Source organism: Oncorhynchus keta, chromosome 1 (assembly GCF_023373465.1).
Source record: "Oncorhynchus keta strain PuntledgeMale-10-30-2019 chromosome 1, Oket_V2, whole genome shotgun sequence".
Taxonomy (NCBI): domain Eukaryota; kingdom Metazoa; phylum Chordata; class Actinopteri; order Salmoniformes; family Salmonidae; genus Oncorhynchus; species Oncorhynchus keta.
Genome location: NC_068421.1, coordinates 86,628,819 through 86,654,300, shown reverse-complemented (window position 1 = coordinate 86,654,300; position 25,482 = coordinate 86,628,819). Strand labels below are relative to the sequence as shown.

At 42.6% G+C, this 25,482-nt stretch overlaps 3 protein-coding genes and 1 long non-coding RNA gene across 7 annotated transcripts in view; 2 read left to right on the top strand and 2 right to left on the bottom strand.

Moving 5' to 3' along the window:
- The window catches only part of LOC118393951 (translation initiation factor IF-2-like), a 114,827-nt gene extending 111,537 nt beyond the window's left edge, over positions 1 to 3,290 (bottom strand). For both annotated transcript variants that reach the window (XR_008065154.1, XM_035787192.2), the window contains exon 1: positions 2,753 to 3,290. Coding sequence is in view for 1 of the 2 variants with exons in the window: in XM_035787192.2 (XP_035643085.1) it covers positions 2,753 to 2,796 (44 nt within the window). In the remaining variant the exon portion in view is untranslated. The remainder of the gene's footprint in view (positions 1 to 2,752) is intronic.
- gorab (golgin, rab6-interacting) lies at positions 1,286 to 6,566 on the top strand. Its single transcript, XM_035787180.2, has 5 exons — positions 1,286 to 1,501; positions 3,297 to 3,630; positions 3,895 to 3,996; positions 4,124 to 4,264; positions 4,802 to 6,566. The coding sequence occupies exons 1-5, from the start codon at positions 1,447 to 1,449 to the stop codon at positions 5,298 to 5,300; spliced, it is 1,131 nt and encodes a 376-aa protein (XP_035643073.1). The 5' UTR covers positions 1,286 to 1,446; the 3' UTR covers positions 5,301 to 6,566.
- A 5,146-nt stretch (positions 6,567 to 11,712) lies between these two features.
- On the top strand, positions 11,713 to 23,902 carry prrx1b (paired related homeobox 1b). Of its 3 annotated transcripts, none has more exons than XM_052463486.1 (5): positions 11,713 to 12,774; positions 17,153 to 17,328; positions 18,621 to 18,802; positions 21,457 to 21,522; positions 21,823 to 23,902. In XM_052463486.1, exons 1-5 carry the CDS (start codon positions 12,528 to 12,530, stop codon positions 21,953 to 21,955), a joined length of 804 nt encoding a protein of 267 aa, XP_052319446.1. In that variant the 5' UTR covers positions 11,713 to 12,527; the 3' UTR covers positions 21,956 to 23,902. The 3 variants fall into 3 exon arrangements, with proteins under 3 accessions (XP_052319446.1, XP_052319444.1, XP_052319440.1); XM_052463484.1 differs by having other exon boundaries at positions 11,717 to 12,774; positions 21,457 to 21,518; XM_052463480.1 differs by lacking the exon at positions 21,457 to 21,522 and having other exon boundaries at positions 11,718 to 12,774.
- LOC127907613 (uncharacterized) lies at positions 18,810 to 21,441 on the bottom strand. Its single transcript, XR_008065150.1, has 3 exons — positions 19,822 to 21,441; positions 19,540 to 19,582; positions 18,810 to 19,395 (listed from the first exon to the last, which is right to left on the bottom strand). It is a non-coding gene; the product is annotated as an uncharacterized LOC127907613 (long non-coding RNA).
- Positions 23,903 to 25,482: the final 1,580 nt, after the last annotated feature.

Genomic DNA, 25,482 nt, shown 5'->3' with positions numbered 1-25,482 from the left:
AATTCAGGCTGGATTTGATTTATCTTTAGAGAAACTGTGCAATGTGAGCATTGAGGTCACAGAAAAAACTGAACGAAATAGAATTCAAATAATTTAACCGACGTTGGTCAATTAGTGGTTTAAAAATCGAAAAATAACACACATGTCGGTCAATCGCTCAGCACTATCCGACATCTAACTTGTCATTATGAAAATATATAAACACAAATTGACAGACTCTGCATGACATCAGCAGACTCTACATAACACAAATAAACCCATCCGATTAAAAATGAATTCCGTAAACGTCAATCTAACAAGCCAGGCAACTAAAAGTAACTTTCTAAACAATATTATGGTTCATTGCGAGCCAGTTAAAATAATGAGGAGACTCACCATAGGCAGAGTATAGCTGACAGTCTTTCCTTTAGCAATTTTTTTTATTCATTATTACAGGATTATAAATCCAAGACAACATAATTATTTACAAACTAATTGCGAACTAACAGAAAATAGCTTACTGCCACAGTGTAACGAAATAAAAGTAGGTCATTCTATAGGAGAATTTTAGAACTCTCGCATCTTGTCACAGGAGAACTCGACCTACATGAACATATTACCTCAATTACCTCGACTAACCGGTGCCCCCGCACCGGTACCCCCTGTATATAACCTCGCTATTGTTATTTTATTGCTGCTCTTTAATTATTTGTTACTTTTCTTTTTGTAGGGATTTTTCTTAAAACTGCATGTTTGGTTAAGGTCTTGTAAGTAAGCATTTCACTGTAAGGTCTACACCTGTATTCGGCGCATGTGACAAATAACATTTGATTTGATTTGGTCTGGTTGCTGTGGCAGTCCGGTAACCACGACAGCGGACGTTGCGACAGTCGCAGATACATTTGTTTGTGTCTGTGCGTCAAGGAAACTAACAGTCGCAGCGACGGTCTACAGACATTTCACCGGAGTATAAATTAAATGTAATTTTGACCAGCGACTTTCGTCGCATTCTAATCGTCTACACACAGACATGTCTTTAGACCAAATATAAACTGGCCTTTAGACTAACTCTGGCTCTGAAGCATACTAGTGTCCAAAGTATATGCCAGTGTTTCTCTTTTTACATGATTAAAAAAAAAGCTTTCTGCTTGGTAACCAATTTCAGTTGAGTATTTGTGTGTGTTTTATAATTAGTCTAACAGCACATAAAACGGTGAATATCACATCATGTGAATTAATAAACTACAATTTGAATTTAAATAAAATCAAACAGGCGTTATTTCTTATGACCTTCACTGGTCCCTTTCGGGGTCTTTGACGTGGCATCAATAAACAAAGATGGCGGCTAAGTAGAAAGTTTTCCTGGATTGTTACTTACTTTTAGCATTTTAAGTTGATGGTTTCGATAAATATTGAATAGCTAACAAATATCTCGTGTCGCTAAATTCCTAGGATATCAATCTTAAAATGGCTGGGTGGTCAGGGTTTTCGGAAGAGGAGCTACGAAAGCTGCAGCAAAAAGGTAACTTAAACTTGACTTAAAGCTAGCATAACGCCAGCTCTTGACAATCATGACTTAGTTCTATTACATTACACAAGGTTGTGTTTGTAAATTCAATCTGGAGTACCAGAGTGCGCCCTGAGCTTTCTTCATCAAAGCGTTTTGCTCTCGGATCACTGGACGCTTTGGCGGATGAGTAACGTTAGCGTTCTAACCTCACAACGAACAGCAGTCAAGCACCCTAGTTAACGTTGGTTAGCTACTTCCAGACAACACTTCACTGACCAATTTGCTCGCTTTATCAGAGCTGGTTAGGTTATTTTCATGTTATCCATAGCGTAGGTGACTAACTGCTGTTGGCAACAATGTAATTACGTTTTTTTTTGCAGACGTTTACGGACACCGAACATATTCGACGGGTGTCGAGCGTTTGTAAATTCATCAGTTATTCTGCGCTCTGGCACACTCAGACGAGAGTGCTCTGAAATTGTAGTAGATAGCCAGAACGAATTTACGGACGCACAGTAAGTCATTGGACAAAGGCATCTTCTGTAGTTTTTTTTTTGTTACGATCCCGACACTCGGTCTGAACATTAACATGGATCTCATGCGGTACAGTTTGAAGTATAAGGACCTTTGTGACTTTAATATCAGAGAGCAGTAATGATTTAAAATGTTAAATTGATGTACACCTTTATGGCAGTGTGGGAACACTAAACCTCTCTTTTACACTGCTTGTTTACAGAAGACAGTGACCACCTGTGCTAATTAGCTATCTAGCATGCTCCAAGCACCTGTGTGTAACTGAAGAAGGCCGACATAAACGTGTTGTGACTGAAAAATACTGTTGGCTGCAACTGTGATGAATCCGGTGAAAACAGTGTATAATGTTATTTTTGATGTGGCATGAAAGTAAAGTGCTTTATGTTTATAGAACCTTATCGCAATTGAGAATCGATTCACGTTTAGATGAAGTATTTGGTTGGCTCTGGCAGCCAAAACAATCTTTGTCTGAAAATAACATTAGATCCTTGGACCATAAGGAGTAATGGTAGGCTGCTTAAGAGTACATTTTGGGCTAACATAAGGTTAGCTCAAGAAAACTCTAGGTGGCTCTAGGTCTTCTGTTCTCTGCCATTAGCTTCGCCCACAACTGCCTCATGTGAACTACAATCCCAACGTCTGTAATCATCGCTTGTGATACGGCTTTCAAAACATATGACCTTTTCATCAGTGAGAAAGAATCCTTCAAATAAAAAAACATACACTTACTGTAGCAGCTTTGCATAGATCCTTACAGCTATGGGTGCCTCCATGCAATGAAACTACAGTTCTGCTCACTTCTCAAATGATGCTTAAACACAGGTGTTCGGAGTGCACAAGATAGCTAATTATCTCAGGTGGTCGCCTCTTGTCATCCCTCTGTTATCTGTAACCACGCCCTGTAACATGGAAGTATGGCCATGTGGGAACACTAACCCTATCATGGTGTGTATCAACTTAATATTTCCAGCTATGAAAGATAAGGTACTTATGTTTCCAAAACCTTAACACAATGACACGTATGTATGTTCAGATTGACCGTCAGGGATGCTTAACAAAACTACGCATACAGAAGACACCTTCGTCCAATGACTGTTATGTGTAATGTAATGAAACTGAGATTCATGATCAAGGGCTAGTATAAAGATAGCTGCTTAGCCAAGATTTGGCTGTCCACATATATCCATTCATTAGTCAATTCAGTAGCTAGTTACGTCTGTAAAGTGTATCGATATCCAGTATCGCTGTATCTCTGTTTTACCTCATTCATCAGACCAGGCGGTGCCTGCGGCTTTAGGTCGTGGACGGAAACCAGCTCCTACTAACCGGAGTCGGCAGCAGTTGCAGCGAGAGCGAGCCCTCCAGTTAGCCACTCAGCAGAAGAGTGGACCCGACTCGTCTGCACTACCACCCGAGCAGCAGCTAACCAAGCCTCTGCCGCAGCCCATTAAGGCCCTGCCAAAGGCTGTCATTCAGCCCGTTGTCACCCCCACAAAGCCGGTGGAGGAACCCAGCCAAAAAGAGACCCTTGCCGTAAACCATGCTCCTGCACCAGCAGAGGACACATCGCCGATTGTCAAGGAGTTGGAAAAACAAGAGGTGGAATTGTTAGTAAGTCTTTGTTATCATAAATTAGGTGTAGATCATTGTCTTATGATGATCTCACAGTTGCCTGTACATTAATTTAGTTTGGCATAGCAGTAATGTTGTTAACACTGACAGGTTCCAAAAACCAAGAAGAGTGCAGTGATTTTATTTGAAGAATACTTATCTTAGGCTAATTAGGCCTGTCCTTTATTGTCTGTAGATCATCCTCATGTCTGTTGATTGCCTTTCTCTGTATTGGGTGTTAATGCTCCTCGTTGTTGTAGTCGGGAGAAGACTCGCATAGAGCTGCTTCAGCAAGACCAAAAGATGATGGAAGACAGGAATAAGCGCAAGAAAGCCCTCCTGACCAAGACCATTGCTGAGAAGTAAGGACAGATGCCGTAGTTCACATTATCACTACCAGCTATTCTGACACACTTTGTTTCTTTTGGACACTTGCTGTGGTTACTCTTTCATAAATTCACCCGAATGCCTGTTTTTCTGTGTACACAGATCCAAACAGACCCAGGCAGAGTCGGTGAAGCTGAAGAGGATCCAGAAAGACTTGCAGACTCTGGACAATATGGTGTCCAACGACATTTGCATACTGAGAGGTGTGATCGAGCAGGCCAGCTGGGACTATAACACTGCAAGGTAACACACAATTTGAAGAACATGCTGAATCCTTGCCACGGAGATGGGATTCTTTTCAGTCAGGGTGTTTTTCACTCAGGGGAGGTCATCCATTTATTAATACCCATTATTGTTGTTGTATCACCAATAAAAAATCAACCACAACAGTCTGTAGCTATACTGATATGGCAGTGAACATTTCCTTCTTTCAAACTCTGGAAATACTGCTCCCTACAGGTTATTCAGCATACTCCTTCAGTACATCCCAATACATTGATAAAACAATGTCCCCTCTCAGATATGAAAAAAGGATGGTGATAAGTACATTCTAAACTTGAGAATAATGACGCTGGGCTGAAAAAATAACTATTTAAGGAGATAAAGGAATGAGTGGCCTGCACAAGGAATGTTGCTGCTCCACAGTGACTTTTTTTCTGAACCCAAATCAACAACGTTTCGACTTCACATAAGTCTTTGTCAGGTGAGGTAGGCCATGTATTCCTTCCTTGGCTATAAAACTAATTCCTAATAAATCTGTCTGTCTCCTTTTCTGTTCAGGAAGCGCTATGAGAAGGCGGAGTCTGAGTATGTGACGGCCAAACTGGACCTCCACAAGAAGACGGAGATAAAGGAGCAGCTGACGGAGCACCTGTGTGCCATCATCCAGCAGAACGAGCTCCGCAAGGCCCACAAGCTGGAGGAGCTGCTGCAGCAACTACACCTTCAAGCCACGGAGGAGGACCAGGAGGAGGAGAGGAAGCGGGAGGAGGAGGAGAGGAAGCGGGAGGAGGAGGAGAGGAAGCGGGAGGAGGAGGAGAGGAAGCGGGAGGAGGAGGAGAGGAAGCAGAAGATTGTCATGGAGAACCAGGGAGAAACAAATGAACAGTCTCCCCCAGATACAGGGTCCACACCAGGGGTAGAGACTGAGACACAGGCAGGCGGTGCCATGCTCCAGCAGGACTACCCTGCAGTGACTGGGAGCGATCAGGACTGTAAAACGGCCAACATCCCCCTAGCGGGGCAGAGCGAGGCTGAAGCCCCGGCTTCTGCTTCCTGAGACGAGGGGAGGGGTGGTCCATGAGATGTCAGCCCTTACTTTCACTGTTCAAAGTAACAGACTCTTACTGACCCAGAATGTCAGTCCTGCCCGTTACTATCTAGCTTCAGTATATTAATACTGTATGTCCAATACATCCATTAGGGGATGTTTCCTCTTTGTGTAACAATCCTGTGTACTGTATATGTATAAACATTCTACCATTGGGGGAAATTCATTTAGATTTGTACTGTCTGAGAACTGGCTCACTGAGTCTTCATTGTGGAGTGAACAACATTGGTATTTTGTTACTGTTTGTCGGGTGGTTTGTCTGTATGCTCTTAATGTGGCTGTGTCAAAAATGCTTCAAGCACTTATTTTGCACAATATTTACATCCGAGGTGAATACTCTCTGTGTCATGCCTAGCCAAGAATATGTAGAACTGAAAGCATAGCTGTTTTAAAAAAAAAATTGTCCTGCTTTGTCTTTATGGTGAAGCTGAAAGGAGGTGGTTAACATTAAACCCCTGAATGTTCCTCTGTGCAGATCCAGGCTACAGATGAATAGAAGATACTTGTGTTCACAAAGCAGCGCTGCCAGATCTATTCTCTCTGTATGTTGTAGATCAACATAATATCTGTTGGGGTTTTGCTATCGAAGGGCTGGTATTTCCCAAAACCAAACTCTGTCTCAGGCTTATTAAAGACTTGTAGATCTCCAGCAGGCTTCCTAAGGAATGGTAAGGTGATATCTCATAATGTATGTATGCTCTGAGAGAACTGCTCCATGGCATGTTGCTGCTTTACTGTTATGGCTTTAGAACAGCTTGTTTTCAGTGGCACTCTATGGTACAAATGTGTCTACAGCAATATAACATGTATCTGATATGAGTGTGCTGCAGCTAGTTGTTTTGTGTGTAAAAACCATCTTTATGCCCCTGTGTGTGCCAGGGAGTACCAAATGCTACCAAGTGGTTTGTTTTTCAAATATTATCCTTAGAATGAATGTTATGTGAATTTGTTTAAATCCAACATCTGTTGTTTTGTATGGAAATGGGCTTATTAAAAGTGGGTGGATATTTAAACATGTATTATTTTTACACTATGTGGTTATTAGTATGTGGGTATGTGTTCATTTTTTAATTAAAAATATATATATTCTGAACATGAATGCAACTGCACAACCTGTTCATTGTAACACTTCTATGCTGTTTATGTCATCTTTGTTGGTTAAATTAGTATGAATGAAGTATTATAATTAAATTAATACGAAACTTTTATCTCTTATGATTTGCTTTGTTTCTGTCATTTTCATTATATGAAATTAGTATTTTGAATGATCTGTTTCAATCTGTCTTTCTAGGTGCTGTAAGGTAAACATATTCCTTATTGGAGCTTGTGGAGTTTAGTGAGAATAGTTTCGAACTCCCATCGCTTTTTCAAGTCATTTTAAAGTGCAGTAAGCGTTCTGTAAACCGCTCAGATTTTACAGCGCTTTGGTCACATCTGGCCGTCTGAAAGGTAGACCATAAACCCAGCTCTTTTAATTAGTTAGCGAGTAGTGAGTGACCACTGAATGTCCCCGCCACCTCACAGGTCAACGCTTTAATGCGTTTAATATCCTGCCTGAAATGATGATATTTTACTAATTTCATTTAATAACAATGTGTTATTTATTGATGGATGTTTAAAGCCTACCGGTATGTGCGTGTATGCCATTGCTTATGGCCTAATAGTGCATCTATGCGTCAGAAAATAGTATAGCGACTGTTCCTCATTGGGATAAATCATATTGAAAAAATATAGAGCTGACTTGTACTAATTTAACTATATAGGCCGCCCTAATTCAGTAGGGTATGTGACCAGCTATTATGGAATCTAAAGGCTATAAGGTAGAAGTATACAAAAACACGAATTGGAATTGACTATTAGCCATTGGGTTTGGTGAAGCGGTAAAGCCCAACAACTTCAGAAAGCAGTAGACTTGTAGAGCACTGTGTGATTTATGTGGCGCTAGCGTCCCTAGACAGGTCGAGAAGGGCCGTGTAACCCGAGAACCAACCACAGAGAAGCTGTGAGATCAACTTTTACTGAAAATCTCCGCCATCTGGCCCGTCGGCGTTATTGAATTTTGACCTTGACACTGGAGTATGGAAAATGAATTGTATTTGCATAAATCATGAATAATTAAGGCTTTGGCCCAATACCCCAAATGTTTTAATGAATGAATATGCTATATATAATTAATTCCTGGTGCGCTTTTATTTTCAACATATATAGGAAAAAGTACACTTTTAATTTCAAATTAGGCCTATCAAAAAGTACACTGACATTAAACAACTGATACGCTATTTGTTAATTATTTATCAGTTAAAGTTCATGGTCGAGAGTTCAATTATAACTGCACTGCACAGTTTGCTTATGGCGGTAAAAATATATATTTGTGTAAAGGCTCTAATAGGCCAAGGTGTAGCCTATATTTGGGCTTCTTCGATCACATTATTTATCAAGGTATTTCTAAATGATAGGTCTATTTGTTAGCCTCAGCCATATCGAAATCGGCAATACAGCTGTAGATATATGGAATTGTGCGAAACATATGCCTACCCTGAATTAGAATTTGAGAGAGAGAGAAAATACCGTTTTTGCTATACATTTTCATGTTGATAATGTGGGCTTAATGACCCGTGGAATCAGTGTAATAACCATTTAAGCCAGGCCAGGCCTAGTCTGCTCATGTTATCAGATATGATATGGAATCAGACATATTCATTTTCTCTTTTAAGTGTATGACATACAATTATTAATTTAGAAACCGCTAGGCCTGTATATAGCTTATTGAACGAAAGTTAATTTGATGTTATATTGTATATAATTTAATTTTGCCTACTTTGAATGTTCGTTACTTATAAAAAAAAATGTAGGCCTGTGTTTGAATAATTATGTAAATACGCATCGAATTTGTTGAAAATTGTTCTGAGAAACACTGAAGGTTACTAGGCCTGCATGTGCATTGCCATTGGCTTTAAGGATAATTGCATTTTGGTCAACCAACCAGCGCTTATTCAATTCCCCCAATGAAAACACACACTTTGTATGTTTTTCTGTTGTTGCTGATTTAGTGGTGTATTAGCTGAAATATTGCCTTGCCCTTGGCTGAATGACTTGTACTCATTTTAGTCGGCAGCATGCGTCTCTGTCGGCCGGGCTGACTGGCTGGCTGCAGTGCTGTCCAGTGACCCTTAGTGCCTATTGGGTTAGCGCGTTGGCCCATGTCCACCTTTATTTCTCTAATTGGGAGTAAAATAGCCTCCTAGTTGACTCTCCATATCCTGGACGCGAAACTATGTGTTGCCCCCCCACCCCCTCTCCATCACTGATTGCTGCGACGAGGGAATTCTCATCTTGAGACCTGTTGAACTGCAAATCCCTCGCGCAGGCACCGAGTTCGGATTACAACATTCGAATCCACAATTGGCAGATGTTTTCAATAACAATATAATCAACATTGGCCATTTCTAATCGAGATCATCTAAATAATTTGAACGCACAGAAGCTGTTTAATTTTTACTGGTTCGTGGTATAACAGTAGATACTTTACTGCAAGTGTTTCCACTTGGATATTGTATTGATAACCGTATTGCCGATACGTCATTGTGTGTTAAATTTCAGTCCCTCTCTGCCATTTGGGCCATGCGACTCTGAGGGGACATGCGACACGGTCTCTCTCTCTCTTCCTCTATTGTTCCAACATTGAAAACTCTCTCACGCTAATTGCAAACTGCCTGTGTTGTGTTCCGACATAAAAACCAATCTGCTCCCGATTAAACAACACGCCGAGTTTACAAAGCCATGCGCGTGTGAAATTAATTCACCAGCGCTGATTCTGATTATAAAGCCAACGGCTGCTGTTGCCTTCTTCTGTAGGCAACGGTTTCATGCGTTCCAAAGCTGGAACTATATTTTAGAGCATATACTTCATGTCATTGCTCCATAAACCTAAAATCTAAAACCCAATAGGCCTAGTTAAAGTAGGTCGACATTATTGCCATTATTTAAAACCTTTCGGTTATTATTTACACTGTATTATGTTTCTGTACTCATGTTATTGTCTGAAAAAACAGCTATTCCCCAAAAAATACATTCTGTGTAGATTATTTCAACATTCTAATTGTGGTATACAATTCTTGCTGCTTGAAAAACTGAAAACGTCTTTCTTTCCCAAATGTTTTTTTCTGTGAAATGTCTGCTCAGCACCCATTTTGTACGATTCTCTGTAGCCTATCTTTACTGACTGTTACACAGCTTTCACAAATGATGTGTCAAAATGATGTATGCCTAGTACTTCCGTTTCTCTTATGCCTGTAGCCACTCTTTGAATACCCAGAGTGAATTACTTAACTGCACATAATATGCACGAAACAATGATTGAACTGTTATGAAGATGGCCAAAATTAGGTGTAAAGTGTGTTATCAAATGATCTTATTGAATCTTAGACATCGGTTTACAGCAACGCAATAACGGTATTTCACTGTAACTGCGCACGTCTCCCTTTCCTCCCTTTTCCCATTTACGTTAAATTCGTTGTTTCTTCCCCATCGTTCGTAATATGTCGGTGCATTTGAGTTTATTACGTTTTACAAGGATAAAAAAATCGGTGAAAAAAAATCCTAGAAGTTAAATATAATGGAGACATGGCAACTCAAACGTTGATTTATTTGTGCTTTTTTATATAACCATTAACATATTAACGATGAATTAGTATGGGTTTTTTGTCAGACTAATCATTGCCTTTGCCTGAAATGACAATCAAGGGTCAATGGTCCACGTGTGTAAAGACTCGACTATAGCGCATGGGCGTAATTTGATTCCTTGGATGGATTGGTAACGATGTTTCTGCTTTTTAATTACATATGAATTACAAAAGTGCTGTTTACATTTGGACCTTTATCGAGCAAAACATGTTTGCTTGACCCTTGCAAATGTGCAGAGATTGGGGCTTTTATGGGCATTTAGGCGGCAATAGCTGATGTTAAAAAACATTTCACAAATATTATCCTCTCCTGAAACTTCCCTTTGCTACTTTGAATAAGATATTTGTACATGCATGTGCCATGCTTAATACGGTATGCATATCAGTATGCAGGCTATAAGGAGTAAAAATTAGAAATAATCATATGAATATATTTATTTTTTGCCGGAATAGACCTATAGTTCCAAAGGTCAGCCAGACTTCGAATGGCACATTTCATACAGAGTAACATTGACCTTTCTTTTTGGCCAGACAAACACGAAGGAATAGGTTTTGTCGTAACTTTTGTCGTATAACATTATTTAAGCGGGAGTGAAAAGAGTAGCCTTGATGGAGCTTTGAGGTTTAGGCCGAGACTGTTGGGGAGGCTTTCGACACTGGCACTGGAATGAACGTGTAGGCAGGGGGAAAAAAATGTGGAGGGAAAACTAATGATGAAAAACACTACTCTATCCCCGCGCCTTCATTAAATACATGGAAAGAACGAGAAAATAACATCTGGATTCAATCCGCGTCCCTTTGATGGCATCAAGGGTTCTTTTCCCAGATCAGGGGCTGGAATCTACGGGATGTCTATGGCAGTATGGAGCCTATAGTGGGTCTATACTCCTGCCATCTAAACACGTCACTCCCTCCATCCCTCCATTCCTCCATCCCACCCCGAGCCCCCCTGTCAAGACCCCCAGTCAGAGCGCACACAAATGAGACCCCAATTCCAACAATTCTGAATTGAATGTTGCACTAAACCCAAAGTATTACAAATGTATGTTTGTCAGACAACGGCTTGTGCAGCCTATTAGAATGTCTGGGGTTTGGCTTTGGTTATAGCCTATTGTGTGCCAGGGTGAATCATAGCTAAGCAATGCCAATAACGGCATTATTACAGTTGATTAATTAAGAATGTATTGTTTACCACTGTTTTTATTTGGTATTATTTTGAGCTAGCTATATGAGCTGGAAAGGAGAGGTTCTTTATTTGTGTTCAGGACGATTTATTGTCAATGTCTCCTCGTAAAACTGTTATCAGAACAGCAATTATGCAGTATACTTTGAATACCCACATATCTAATGAACATGTGGCCCATGGCAACATGTTCATTAGATATGTGGTTATTCAAAGTATACTGCATAATTGCTGTTCTGATAACAGTTTTACGAGGAGACATTGACAATAAATCGTCCTGAACAGTAATAGTGATTGGGTTGGTCTGGGGCCGATATACCCCGACAGTTAAAATCTCTTTACTGACGCTATCATCACATGGGGTGATAATTATCCCTCCCCTCCAGAGCTCCTGGGGTTCTTCCCGCCACGGGGTCCAAGGGGTTGGTTGAGGTTGCCAGAGATTCGTTAAAAAGCCTTAATCAGTGGGTTTTGGGTGGTGGAGATGTTGTTGGTGTGGTTGTTTGCTGCTGAAAGGGGAGGGTAGAGCTTGAGGAGGACGGGAGCGTAGCGAGGGGCTCTGTGAAACGTCAGAAACAGCACACAAGCATCGCCACGTAATTACGGACTCCTATTATGGTCCATCTACCCTCCCAGGAGTCTCAGAGTTTCATTTACTCCCCGGCTGGTTCAGGCAGCATCCGCAGCGTGCCAGCGTGCGCCTCATTTGAAGTGCCAGAGCAAGAGAGAAGCAGAGACTGAGAGAAACAGAGAGAGAGTGAAGGGAAAGCAAGAGAGAGTCGACTGATTCTCACTGAGAAAAAGCAATAGTTCCAAGAAAGGTGCCTTAGCCATTGCAGAGTCAGTTTCCCAGTGCGTTCAGCCCTGAGCTGAGCCAGCTTTACGCACACACGAGCGCATCTGTTCGGCATCAGTTAAGCTCAGTCAGTTGCGACCGTGAGTCAACAGGAGTGGGAAGTGGGGAGGACTTTTTAAGAGGACTTCTTGAAAACCCAGATGCAGGACGCTGTGATTTTATATGGAGACTCTATTTGTTGTTTATGCGCGTGTATGGATGGACCGGATGCGTAGAGATTTGTGATCGAGGGAAAACAAACAAGGGGAAAAGCTTTTTTCTTCTATCTGTAGAAGTTTGGTTTACTGCCGCTGCTGCGTCTGGATGTGAGCAGCAACTGTGCTTTGCTTGGAAAACTGAGGTTTCTCCGGCTGGTTTGTAGGCGCTGTTCTTGTTCGTGCGTTCTATGTGCAAGGATACATTTGGCTCGCTTATTATTATTGCTCAGTTTTTTTCTACTGTATCCTATTTGCGTCATGACTTCTAGCTATGCACATGTAAGGGACAGGCAAGCAACGATATCAAATCGCTTGGAGAGTCCGATTACATCGAATCTGGAAAACCTTCAAGCCAAAAAGAACTTCTCCGTGAGCCACCTGTTGGATCTGGAGGAGGCCAGGGAAATGGTTGGGACACAGGCGGACGAGAGTGTCGGTGAGACAGGGAGGAATATGCTGGAGTCCCCGGGGCTGACCAGTGGGAGCGACACCACCCAGCAGGAGAGTAAGTAAGAAGTGGACACCAAGTGCAGCCTATACACTCGGGACTGATTAACACCTTAACGCATAAATGGATTATTAGGCTACATTAGCAAATGCAGGCTAGGTCTATATCGTGTAAACTATAGGAACCCATGTTGTTAATACTTCGCAAAATAATCCGCATGATTTGAGGTTTGAACTCATTTTGGTGTGCGCCATCGGTAATTTGAGTGGGCCTCTTTGGAGAAGAATTGCAGTGTACAGTGTGAACAAATACCGTACAGAATTATGAACACAATACTGCAAGCCACTTTCATTTATTTTCATTAAGTCTTGCACAGTCTTTTCCCGTTGAAATATAGAGTCCTTCGTGACTCGTGGTAATATATCGTCTCTGACGACTACACTGAAAACGACCATTCATTTACCATTAACACTTTGACGTCAACGAAGTATGGCGATGTTGGTGGATATGGTAAACAAAACATTATGGGAAAGGCAAGCTTTACAATAATAAATCAAATCAAACACTACTATGGAGGCGTCCACAACTGCCTTGATGACTTAGATGGGTCAGGAGGATAGCCTGAAATGTGGTTTGTCTATATATATATATATATTTTTTTTAAATGCGATAGAGGAGACAGAAGTCCATTTGGATACACCCCATTAAAAGCAAAAGAACACCGCGGGTTTTCCCCATTCAGCCATACTGTTGAGAGAGTAAATGAACCCGTCAGGTCCCGGGTGATACGCCCTCCTATCCAGAGTCATTTGGAGAGGTTGACAGAAACGTTAGGGTTTAATGAGTGTTATTGTTATTTTACGGGTAAATCGGACCTCGAGGAGAGGTATGTGAGAAACGTGGGTAAGGGAAGGCGCAAGTTGATGTCGTTAATTCACAGTTATTTCGCTTGTCAAACAACTTCAGAATATTTCTACATAATAATTTGTCATAATTATCGGATGTGTCCTGTTGACGTGGCTGTGACAATTACGGGATCAAATAACACAACGGCATTAGATCTGCTTGTCAAGAATAACTATGTTCCGTAATTAATCATGTTGGGATGTTTGTGTAATGTTTGGTATTCGTAAACACATTTAGACCTATAGAAAACAAGCAATAAACGTGTAATATTAGGAGGCGGAACACATAGCTTGGACAATTAACATCATGCAAAGCCCATAAATCATCGTTGTGAATTTTCTTACTTTTACAATATATTACCAACAATTTCACACGAGCTTTAACTAATTCCCATAAACATTTTTTTCATGGAGTCAGATCGCAGTAGGATCTAGACTACTATAATTTGGTTAAGGCCTAAATCATCATGATTATAGGCATCCGTTGAAATTGAATGGTTTTCACCCCGTTTACCACATAAAAGGTTTGTTATGTGGTTCGATCAGCCTCCAGTTAAACATCACGCCATTTGTCAGTATGCAAACAACAACTGTACCTTTGACCTAATGTTTTCAGCTCAGATTATTATATTTCTTAGGCCTTCACATAATAACATGATTTTAATGTATTATTTTAGCAGGGACAAACAACATACCTACTGGGCAAAAACGGGTTGAATAATCGTTGTTTCCATATCATAAAAAAATAATAATAACTGATGACGTGGAAAACAGTTTGGATTTGCAAAAGTCATCAATGTAAGGGTTTTAGTTTTTTTTTTTTTCACCCAACCTGCAACCTAAATCCAATGACATAGTGACATTGTTGGTTGATTTAACTTTGAATTCACCTTAGTTGACAACTCAACCAAATGTAAATCAAAACTAGACGTTGAACTGACATTTGTGCCCAGTGGGTGTTTTCCTAGTGCAGAACTATCCTATCGATTTTCAGTTCATGTTTAAATTTGTAATTTCGAAATTTACACATGATCCTTTTTGGCAACGAATAAACCTCAGCTAAATTTGATTTAAACAAATAGCCTATATCGATTATATTATTTTGGCAATCGTTGTATTTGAAAAAATGTGTATATTTTTTTATGCACAATTATTTAGCCTAATAATTATTTTTGAACCCCATTTCCCACGCCCATTACGCTATGATACATGTAGTTGATATGAGTAACATAATAACAGAAATAGCCTTTGTCCTGTTATGTCGTCTGCTGCTACGTGTGACTTAGTAGTTGTTCTTTTATCATTAGTTTACAACAAGATACCCTATTACAATGAGTGCAATTGCAACTTTACAGAATTCACAATTGGTTTCAGATTAATATAAATTATTAGCATAACATAATACATGTATTTTATACATTCTAGTTTCAAACTTTTTTTTACACAGTATTTGATCGTTAATGGTATAATTACGATAAGCCTCTTATAGCCCTGGAACTGTGTTCCCAATGTCGACTGTGTTCCCAATGGCGACTGTGTTCCCAATGTCGACTGTGTTCCCAATGTCGACTGTGTTCCCAATGGCGACTGTGTTCCCAATGGCGACTGTGTTCCCAATGTCGACTGTGTTCCCAATGTCGACTGTGTTCCCAATGTCGACTGTGTTCCCAATGTCGACTGTGTTCCCAATGTCGACTGTGTTCCCAATGGCGACTGTGTTCCCAATGGCGACTGTGTTCCCAATGTCGACTGTGTTCCCAATGTCGACTGTGTTCCCAATGTCGACTGTGTTCCCAATGTCGACTGTGTTCCCAATGTCGACTGTGTTCCCAATGGCGACTGTGTTCCCAATGTCGACTGTGTTCCCAATGTCGACTGTGTTCCCAATGTCGACTGTGTTCCCAATGTCGACTGTGTTCCCAATGTCGACTGTGTTCCCAATGTCGACTGTGTTCCCAATGTCGACTGTGTTCCCAATGTCGACTGTGTTCCCAATGTCGACTGTGTTCCCAATGTCGACTGTGTTCCCAATGTCGACTGTGTTCCCAATGTCGACTGTGTTCCCAATGGCGACTGTGTTCCCAATGTCGACTGTGCGCAATTTTTTTTGTTTTGTATTATTAGTCTCTCCGGGTGTATTCCTGATATAAAACCTACATATTTAAAACCTTGAAATGGACAAGGTACTGATTTAACATTTATTTTAAGCCTGCCCTAGCATATAAATGTTGGGGCCTTCTTGAGTCTTCCAAACTTTCGACCACAAGGCCAACCACAGCAATAGGCGACAGAAAATGTGATTGGTAAAATAAAGAGAAGCATGAAGTTTAATATATACTCCATTCTGTGTTGCCTTGCTATAAAGAAAATAAACTTACTAAGAGAATAGGCCTTTTAATAGAAACGTTATGGCTGTTGTTCAGTGCATTCATCATGGTTTTCTGTTGATGAATGGGTAAAAGATGACAACATTGTGGGAACTTACTGAGAACTGTAAATGGCTGTTCTTCCGTGTGAAATTGTGCAACTATCCCCCAAAAGAGACTTGTCGGCTTAATTTGGATTCACACATTCACCCACTGCAGCAACAGTAACAATTATAACATTCTCAGTACAATAAAGTCATAGAAGAGGTTATACAATCTCTGAGGAGAGAAATAAAGCATACATAGTTGGTGATTGATCTCTCTCTCTCTCTCTCTCTCTCTCTCTCTCTCTCTCTCTCTCTCTCTCTCTCTCTCTCTCTCTCTCTCTCACTCTCACTCTCACTCTCACTCTCTCTCTCTCCCCCTCTCTCTCGCTCTCTCTTTCTCTCTCTCTCTCTCTCTCTCTCTCTCTCTCTCTCTCTCTCTCTCTCTCTCTCTCTCTCTCTCTCTCTCTCTCTCTCTCTCTCTCTCTCTCTCACTCTCACTCTCACTCTCTCTCTCTCTCTCCCCCTCTCTCTCACTCTCTCTCTCTCCCCCTCTCTCTCGCATTCCCTCTCAATTCAATTCAATTCAAAGAGCTTTATTGGCATGGGGAACATGTTAACATTGCCAAAGCTAGTGGACTAGATAATAAACAAAAGTGAAATAAACTATAAAAAATGTACAGTAAACACTACACACACAAAAGTTCCAAAGGAATAGAGACATTTCAAATGTCATATTATGGCTATATACAGTGTTGTAACGATGTCTCTCTCTCTTTCTCCCCACTTCTACCTTTCCCTCTTTCTCTCATTACGTTACATGATGACAACAAACTGGGTTATAGAAACAGTCCACAGTGAACACACTTGAGAGACAATATGGTGCTATTGACAGGAAGTGTTTACGTACTGTAAGCCTATGTGTGTATACCTGTATTCAGTACATTATACACCGTATAAAATATAACATATATCTCTATCGTAGGATATAAAAATACTTATTGGGAGCAGACAGCCAACAGTGAGAGGATGTTTACTGTTTCTGTTAGATCACAGATCATATTCTACAGTTAGTCTGTGCAAAGTATTTCCTGTGTCTGACCATGATGTTGTGTTGTAGATGAGCAGCTGAACGCAGAGGAGAAGAAGAAGAGGAAACAGAGGAGGAACAGAACTACGTTCAACAGCAGCCAGCTGCAGGCTCTGGAGAGGGTGTTTGAGAGGACACACTACCCCGACGCCTTCGTCAGAGAGGACCTGGCACGCAGGGTCAACCTCACAGAGGCACGGGTGCAGGTAGGATCACAGTATATGCCATTTAGCAGACACTTTTATCCTAAACATACATTTTTAGTTTGGGTGGCCTCATCGGCTGAGCCAACTGAGCCACAGAGAACCACGACCTCCCAGTCATTAGCATACTGTAATCCTAATAGCCCCAGCCAGGTGATCCTAATAGGTGATCCTCAGGCTCCCACGTTCTTGTGTTATCTCATCATAAAGAGGACTCCACAGCATAATCCGAATAGGTGATGCTCAGGCTCCCACTTTCTTGTGTCCTCTAATCATGGAAACTATTAGGACCCAAGGACCTTGCAGGCTATTTCTCTATATCAGACAACTGCATGATATTTATTAAAAACATTGGGTAGATCTTGATGGCACAGTTGTGTATGTGTGGGTGCGTGTGTGTGTGAGAGAGAGAGAGATGGAGAAAGAGAGAGAAAGGGAGAGACTGAACAAGAGAGTGAAGGAGAGAGAGCTGGAGAAAGAGAGAGAAAGGGAGAGACTGAACAAGAGAGTGAAGGAGAGGGAGCGAACATCTGCGATTAATTCGTACCAGAGCGGGATGCAGAAATCCTTTGATAAAAGAGACTTTGGGCTCATTCCTGAGGCGCTGCGTAAAGCTGTGCCTCCCGAGCCTTGGCGCTCCCAAAACGTTTAATAATGGATTTGATTTCAGAGTGAGGAACGGCATTATTAGTTCCCCAGTCAGGCCCTTGATCTGCTAACAAAGGAGGCATGTGGTGTGTGTGTGTGTGTGTGTGTGTGTGTGTGTGTGTGTGTGTGTGTGTGTGTGTGTGTGTGTGTGTGTGTGTGTGTGTGTGTGTGTGTGTGTGTGTGTGTGTGTGTGTGTGTGTGCGTGCGTGCGTGCGTGTGTGTGTGTGGTTGAGTATGGAAGACTCGACACTGAAGGGACAGTATGTCATCATCATGGCGTGCTGAGAGATACGGCTCCGTGTTACAGTATCTATTAGATATGAACAAAGGTTATAAAACATGACCTTTAAAACATGCATGTTAATCCTTTTTTACACATTGTAAAATGTAAAACATGAATCTCATGGAGAAGTTGTTGATATCATTAAATTCAGGAGTTAAATAAGTTCTGAAATATTCAGATATGAATAACACTTTACATAGAGATATAGTGTGAAGGATTTATATCAGTATGAAACGTAGTTTATAAACTGTAGCTAAATTAAACGTCTATAATTACTGTCATTATCAATTGGACTGCTTTTATTTGAGGGACTGCTGTACATTAATTCTTTGAATGTGCGCTCATATGTATGTGTTTTTCCCAGGTGTGGTTTCAGAATAGAAGAGCAAAGTTCCGTCGGAACGAGCGAGCCATGTTGGCCAGCAAGAACGCCTCGCTCCTTAAGTCCTACTCCGGGGACGTCACGGCCGTGGAGCAGCCCATTGTACCCCGTCCGGCCCCCCGCCCAAATGACTACCTATCCTGGGGCAGTGCCTCTCCTTACAGGTAGACCCCCCACCCTCCTTCCTATCGTTGTCATAGCTCTACCCCTTTCACCGAAAACACAGATCCAACCGCTCTCTCCTTCAGACCCCAGGCTCCCTCTCACCCCTTGCTCCTGCAATAACCACACTTGAACCCTACCACCCCTTCCAGCCCCCTCTCCTCTCACTAACACCCCACCACCCCATCACCCCTAACCTCCAACCCCCTCTCACCTCACTAACACCCCACCACCCCACCACCCCTAACCTCCAACCCCCTCTCCTCTCACTACACCCCACCACCCCTAACCTCCAAACCCCTCTCACCTCACTAACACCCCACCACCACATCACCCCATCACCCCTATCCTCCAACCCCCTCTCCTTTCACTAACACCCCATCACCCATCACCCCTAACCTCCAAACCCCTCTCACCTCACTAACACCCCACCACCCCATCACCCCTAACCTCCAAACCCCTCTCCTTTCACTAACACCCCATCACCCCTAACATCCAAACCCCTCTCCTCTCACTAACACCCCACCACCCCATCACCCCTAACCTCCAAACCCCTCTCCTTTCACTAACACCCCACCACCCCATCACCCCTAACCTCTAAACCCCTCTTCTTTCACTAACACCCTCCACCCCTAACCTCCAAACCCCTCTCCTTTCACTAACACCCCACCACCCCATCACCCATAACCTCCAACCCCCTCTCCTCTCACTAACACCCCACCACCCCATCACCCCTAACCTCCAAACCCCTCTCCTTTCACTAACACCCCACCACCCCTAACCTCCAAACCCCTCTCACCTCACTAACACCCCACCACCCCATCACCCATAACCTCCAACCCCCTCTCCTTTCACTAACACCCCACCACCCCTAACCTCCAAACCCCTCTCCTTTCACTAACACCCCACCACCCCATCACCCATAACCTCCAACCCCCTCTCCTCTCACTAACACCCCATCACCCTTAACCTCCAAACCCCTCTCCTTTCACTAACACCCCACCACCCCATCACCCCTAACCTCCAAACCCCTCTCCTTTCACTAACACCCCACCACCCCATCACCCATAACCTCCAACCCCCTCTCCTCTCACTAACACCCCATCACCCCTAACCTCCAAACCCCTCTCCTTTCACTAACACCCCACCACCCCATCACCCCTAACCTCCAAACCCCTCTCCTTTCACTAACACCCCACCACCCCATCACCCATAACCTCCAACCCCCTCTCCTCTCACTAACACCCCATCACCCCTAACCTCCAAACCCCTCTCCTTTCACTAACACCCCACCACCCCATCACCCCTAACCTCCAAACCCCTCTCCTTTCACTAACACCCCACCACCCCTAACCTCCAAACCCCTCTCACCTCACTAACACCCCACCACCCCATCACCCATAACCTCCAACCCCCTCTCCTCTCACTAACACCCCACCACCCCTAACCTCCAAACCCCTCTCACCTCACTAACACCCCGCCATCCCATCACCCCTAACCTCCAACCCCCTCTCCTTTCACTAACACCCCACCACCCCTAACCTCCAAACCCCTCTCACCTCACTAACACCCCACCACCCCAGCACCCCTAACCTCCAACCCCCTCTCCTTTCACTAACACCCCACCACCCCTAACCTCCAACCCCCTCTAACCACCCCACCACCCACCACCACTTCCTCCTCCTTTCTTACCTGCATACACCACATATTGACACTAACCCTTCCAGATCTCTCTTTTTGTCCACCTGGATCCAATGAAACAGTCACTGTATTCGACCTTGGCTTTGTTAAACAATAGTCAGGTTTAGTCAATAGTGTGTTTCTTTTTGAAGATTTGTGTTACAAGTAACAGGCCCTGTTTGTCATAGTTTTAGTGGTTGAATTCAGTCAGGCCTATACTTTCCTCTCCATCTCTCAGTTTTTGCCAGTTCTACACTCTCTCCAATGACCTTTCTTATACCCATCACAAACTAATATTCTAAAAACACAGTGCATGAATGTTTTGTATAATCTATGGTGGCACAATATAGATTGAGTCCTATTTCTAGAACTACAGAGTATCTGTAAACAGGTCAGTCTTTCTCTCTCTTTTCATTCCTTTCCTCCATTCTCCTTAACACGAGGGAGGAATGAGAGATCCAATGGCCCTCGTGACGAGGTGATAATCTGAAAACAAACTGTATTAAATCCACTGTTGATCCCTGTGACCTTCTCTGTTATACAATACCAAATAATAAACACTAGAGCAACAGCAGGCTCCACTGGGCAGGATTTTTTGTGCCTCTGGTTACATTGGTTGTGATTTACAGTAAACCCCCCCCCATGAAACTAAGTATAACATTTCTGGTCTGGGCACTATGACCAAAGGCTCCATTCTCCAACTGTATCTCAGTGGGGAACCCATGTGGCTCAGGTGGTAGAGCATGGAGCTTGCAACGCCGAGGTTGTGGGTTTGATTCCCACGGGGGACAATTAATAAAATGTAGGCAAGTTGCTCTGAATAAGAGTGTCTGCTAAATGACTAAATTGGGATGGCTTTCTGGCCCGGCTGTACTCACTATAGTGGATAGTCACATGAGCAGAAGTAATGCCAGTGAATAATATCACACTAATGTGGTGCTAACACATACATCACCATTTATATATTCTTATTAAGCTGGTACCCAATGCCGGAGGGAGTGCCAATGCGAGTGCCACAGAAAATGCTGCCCTCACAAAGCAAGTACTCTTTCACTTTACTACATGTGGTTCCTTATTGTTTTATTTTTTGGCTTGATGTGTCTTGGTATTTTCCAGAGTAAGTCAAAACAAATGAATTATTCAGTCATCATTAAAAAGACTGCCAAAATCTGGACTTTTACATCAATGAACAATTAAACACATTTGATGTTTTTCCTCATGATGAGCTCTGTGATGTTAATAACAATGCTGTTCTAGTTGAACTCACAATGTCATGTTGGCTCCATCGCCACTGGTTACAGTTCTATCTGACCTTTGCCCTCTGTACCGTTCTCTCCTCCAGTGCCATGGCAACCTACCCCCCCACATGCTCCAACCCCAATACATCCCAGGGAATGAACATGGCTAACAGCATCGCCAACCTGCGGCTCAAAGCCAAGGAGTACAGCTTGAACCACGTGCCCACGGTCAACTGAGGAGAGAGGGGGGAGAGAGAGGCTTCATGGTGGGGCTGGGGTCTCTCTCTCTCTCACATGTCTGTCCCACACAGACAGACAGTAAGACCCCTGCCTGGCCCCCACAGGGATGATTAAGATCTGCCCTCCATTTTAGCTTGAAGTCTCCTCTCGTTCCGGAGCTATAGCAATGGACCTGCTTCCTATACTGTCCGCAAACCTGAAGCATCTGATGAGAAAGCAAGCAACGCGGGGGAATCATGAGAGGTTGTTTCTGTGAGCCGCGTCTCTCCTATCCTGAGCATCGCTGAACTGTCGCTGTCTGTACTAACCAATTAAACAAAAGAGATCAACCAATTAAACAAAAGAGATCAACCAATTAAACCAAAGACATCTAGACTGGGACTGGATGCTGTAGCAAATGACTGTTTTTATTCTTTCTTTCAATTTGATTTTGACTGAATGAAAGGCTAGTCTCCAAAGATATGGAAATCCTGACGGAATCAATCTGACTGTCAGGCTGTCAGTGTCCATTTCTAGTTTTATTCACGGTCAAGACCACAGTGACCACTTCCGTGGGGTGAGGAGGAGATGAGGAGGAGACACCAGGATGGACGACTTTTCAAATGGAGTTTTCTGTATTTTTATTATAGAGCATTCAATAGGATTATAACAGCAGAATGGGATGAGTAACTTCCTGATCAACAACAACAACAACATCAACAAGGACTTATCCTTGGGAGGTTACAAACATTTATACGTTTTAATTTTTTTTCTTCTCACATTTCTTTCCATTTTATTCCACTGACAAGCAAACATTTTTCCCGGCGCATTTTGATTCATATAATGCCATGGTACACTATACAGGAAAGGCTAATGTAACCTATTTCTGAATCCAAGACCGTAGTTTCGCTTCATCTTTGTATGATAATCTTTATTTGTAACAGATAATCATGTATATTAATAAACTCAAGCAAAGTAATGCCACTGTGTCAGACTTACACGGTTGAAAGCTATTTGAGGGTTGCACTATCCAGCCACGATATCTACATGAGATTTAAACTATTTAAATAGAAAGATGTGGAGGCCGCTTTTAGAGTATCTAGAATTTTTTTTTATTTAGAATTTTAGAATATTTAGAATTTTTGAATATCTAGAATTTTTTAATATTTAGAATTTTAGAATATTTAGAATTTTAGAATATTGGCAGTTATTTTTAGAATACAATGTGTTATGAGCTGTTGACGAAAGGGAATCATATCAAATGTAATTTACCAAAGTTCAATCAGGAAGGCCGGTGTGAAAGCTTGTTAAACTTCATCCAGGAAGCATAACATAATTCACTCTGTTTCCTATTCTAGGGACATAGTTTCTTGTTTCTTCTCCTCTTTCCTATTAGCCACGTGCAGAATGACATTCACCTATTGACCCTATAGCCTATAAGCACGGCCCCGTTATGCACATTCCTCACGCTTGATGTTTAACTTATGGGCTCACTTTTGCAATTATCACCTTCCTCTCGCTCAACCAATATGGGTCGTAAGTCTTGGGATTTATTTACATGTCAACTTATCTTCGTTCTCTCACTTGCTGTCTTTCAGCAACAGTTTTCAACAACCATTCACCTCCCCACCACCAGCAGCTATAATACACTGTGGCTCAGTTGTTAGAGCATGGCGCTTGTAACGCCAGGGTAGTGGGTTCGATTCCCGGGACCACCCATACGTAGAATGTATGCACACATGACTGTAAGTCGCTTTGGATAAAAGCATCAGCTAAATGGCATATATTATTATTATTATTATATTATAACCTTAAGGTGCGTCATTGTAACTCCTTTACCCCAGCGGGGGGTTCGATGCCCGGCCAGTAGTCCCGCATAGCTACCTGCCATCACATCTGGCTCTGAGGATCTTCCCTCGGAGATGAGGCCATTCTCCAAACTATTGAATAAAATGTAATATTACATTCAGTCTTTGTGGTTCATTCAGTTAAGCCTGTACTTGATTTAACTGTTTTCTACGGTGACTTGGATCTTGGTGTGGCTCAAGACTTCTGCTAAATAAAAAGGAACAAATATTATGCTCCTAAGGAGGCCATATCCATAGATATCATTCATACTGTAAAATAACCATAAGTGCCATTTTTCCATTCGGCAACTGCAACAGAGGCCATTTCAAACATTGGATTTGTTTTTAAAAAATCGAATAATTGGTGACCATTTGGAGAGAAAATGACTTTTGAAAGTTGTGCATGTCCACTTAAAAGTGTTTTATAACCCAGGGACAGACTTCTTCAGAATAACGCTACTCTCCAAACCTCAAGATTTTCACGATCTGCTGATTACCACAAACAAAAATATTCCATCTTTAAAAAACATATTTACGAGTAGGGAAATCCTCTCTCTAAAAGTGTGGGCACAGTGGCCTCTTTGTGCTCAGCGGCTGTCAGAGAGAGGTGTTTCTACTCACTGGCCCTTCATAACCTGTCGTAAACAAACACTAGTTGACTTAACTTGACACTGAATATCCTGCCATAAAACTGCTGGTGTTTGACATCTTTGCAGCGCAATCCAATGTATTTTACAGCTTGTCATCCCTACACCTTGTTGTGTATGAGAAAGGGACTATTTTAAGCCCTATTCAAGCCCTAACAGTGTTAGGGCTTGTTTTTGACTATATTGGTTTGTGACGGCATTGGTCACTGTGGAGGTTTGCTGTATGGTAGTCTATATGGGATAGTACTAGATACCAGGGGTGCATGGTCATTGCAGGTCTGCACAGCACAGTGGCGCCCTGGCTCACCTTTCACGGCCAGGCCAGACTGACCTGAAGTGATTCCAGATGTACAGCCTCTCTGACCCCCTCCCCCCTGTACCCCTCCTCACCCCTCTAACCCTCGCCCCCCTGTACCCCTCCTCACCCCTCTAACCCTCGCCCCCCTGTACCCCTCCTCACCCCTCTAACCCTCACCCCCTGTACCCCTCCTCGCCCTTGTCCTCCGCACCCCTCGCCCCAGGCCCTGGCCACTCCATCAGGACTGACAGGGTCCCTTTGGACGGGCGTCTCTCTCTCCAGCCGCACAGATGACATGCAAGCTGCTACCCCCTCCTCCCCCTTCACTCCCCCCCTCAGTTCCACATCTGGAGCTCATTACAGAGGAGACAGTCAGAGAGAGGGGGGAGTCTGTGTACATGTGTGTGTATGGAGAGTGTGTGTGAGTGTGAGAGACAGATATAAAGAAAGAGAGAGAGAGAGAGAGAGAGAGAGAGAGAGAGAGAGAGACAGAGAGAGAGAGAGAGAGAGAGAGGGGGAGTGAGAGGGGGATGATAGAGAGGGAGAGAAAGAGAGAGGGAATGAGAAAGGGGATGAGAGAGAGAGAGAAGGAAAGAGAAAGACGGAGTGAAAGAGAGGATGAGAGAGAGGAAGAGAGAGAGAGAGAGAGTGGAAGAGAGAGAGAGAACCATCAACTTCAACCTCCACACATCTACTCTGTATCTACCTTTCCTTCCTTTCATTATTCATCCCTCTCTTTTCTGTCCTTGTCCA

Coding starts and splice junctions, on each gene's coding strand:
- gorab (XM_035787180.2), top strand. CDS start 1,447: ATGGCTGGGTGGTCAGGGTTTTCGGAAGAGGAGCTACGAAAGCTGCAG. Junction 1,502..3,296: donor ACGAAAGCTGCAGCAAAAAG/GTAACTTAAACT, acceptor CTCATTCATCAG/ACCAGGCGGTGCCTGCGGCT. Junction 3,631..3,894: donor GAAAAACAAGAGGTGGAATT/GTTAGTAAGTCT, acceptor TCGTTGTTGTAG/TCGGGAGAAGACTCGCATAG.
- prrx1b (XM_052463486.1), top strand. CDS start 12,528: ATGACTTCTAGCTATGCACATGTAAGGGACAGGCAAGCAACGATATCA. Junction 12,775..17,152: donor CGACACCACCCAGCAGGAGA/GTAAGTAAGAAG, acceptor GTTGTGTTGTAG/ATGAGCAGCTGAACGCAGAG. Junction 21,523..21,822: donor ATGCTGCCCTCACAAAGCAA/GTACTCTTTCAC, acceptor TCTCTCCTCCAG/TGCCATGGCAACCTACCCCC.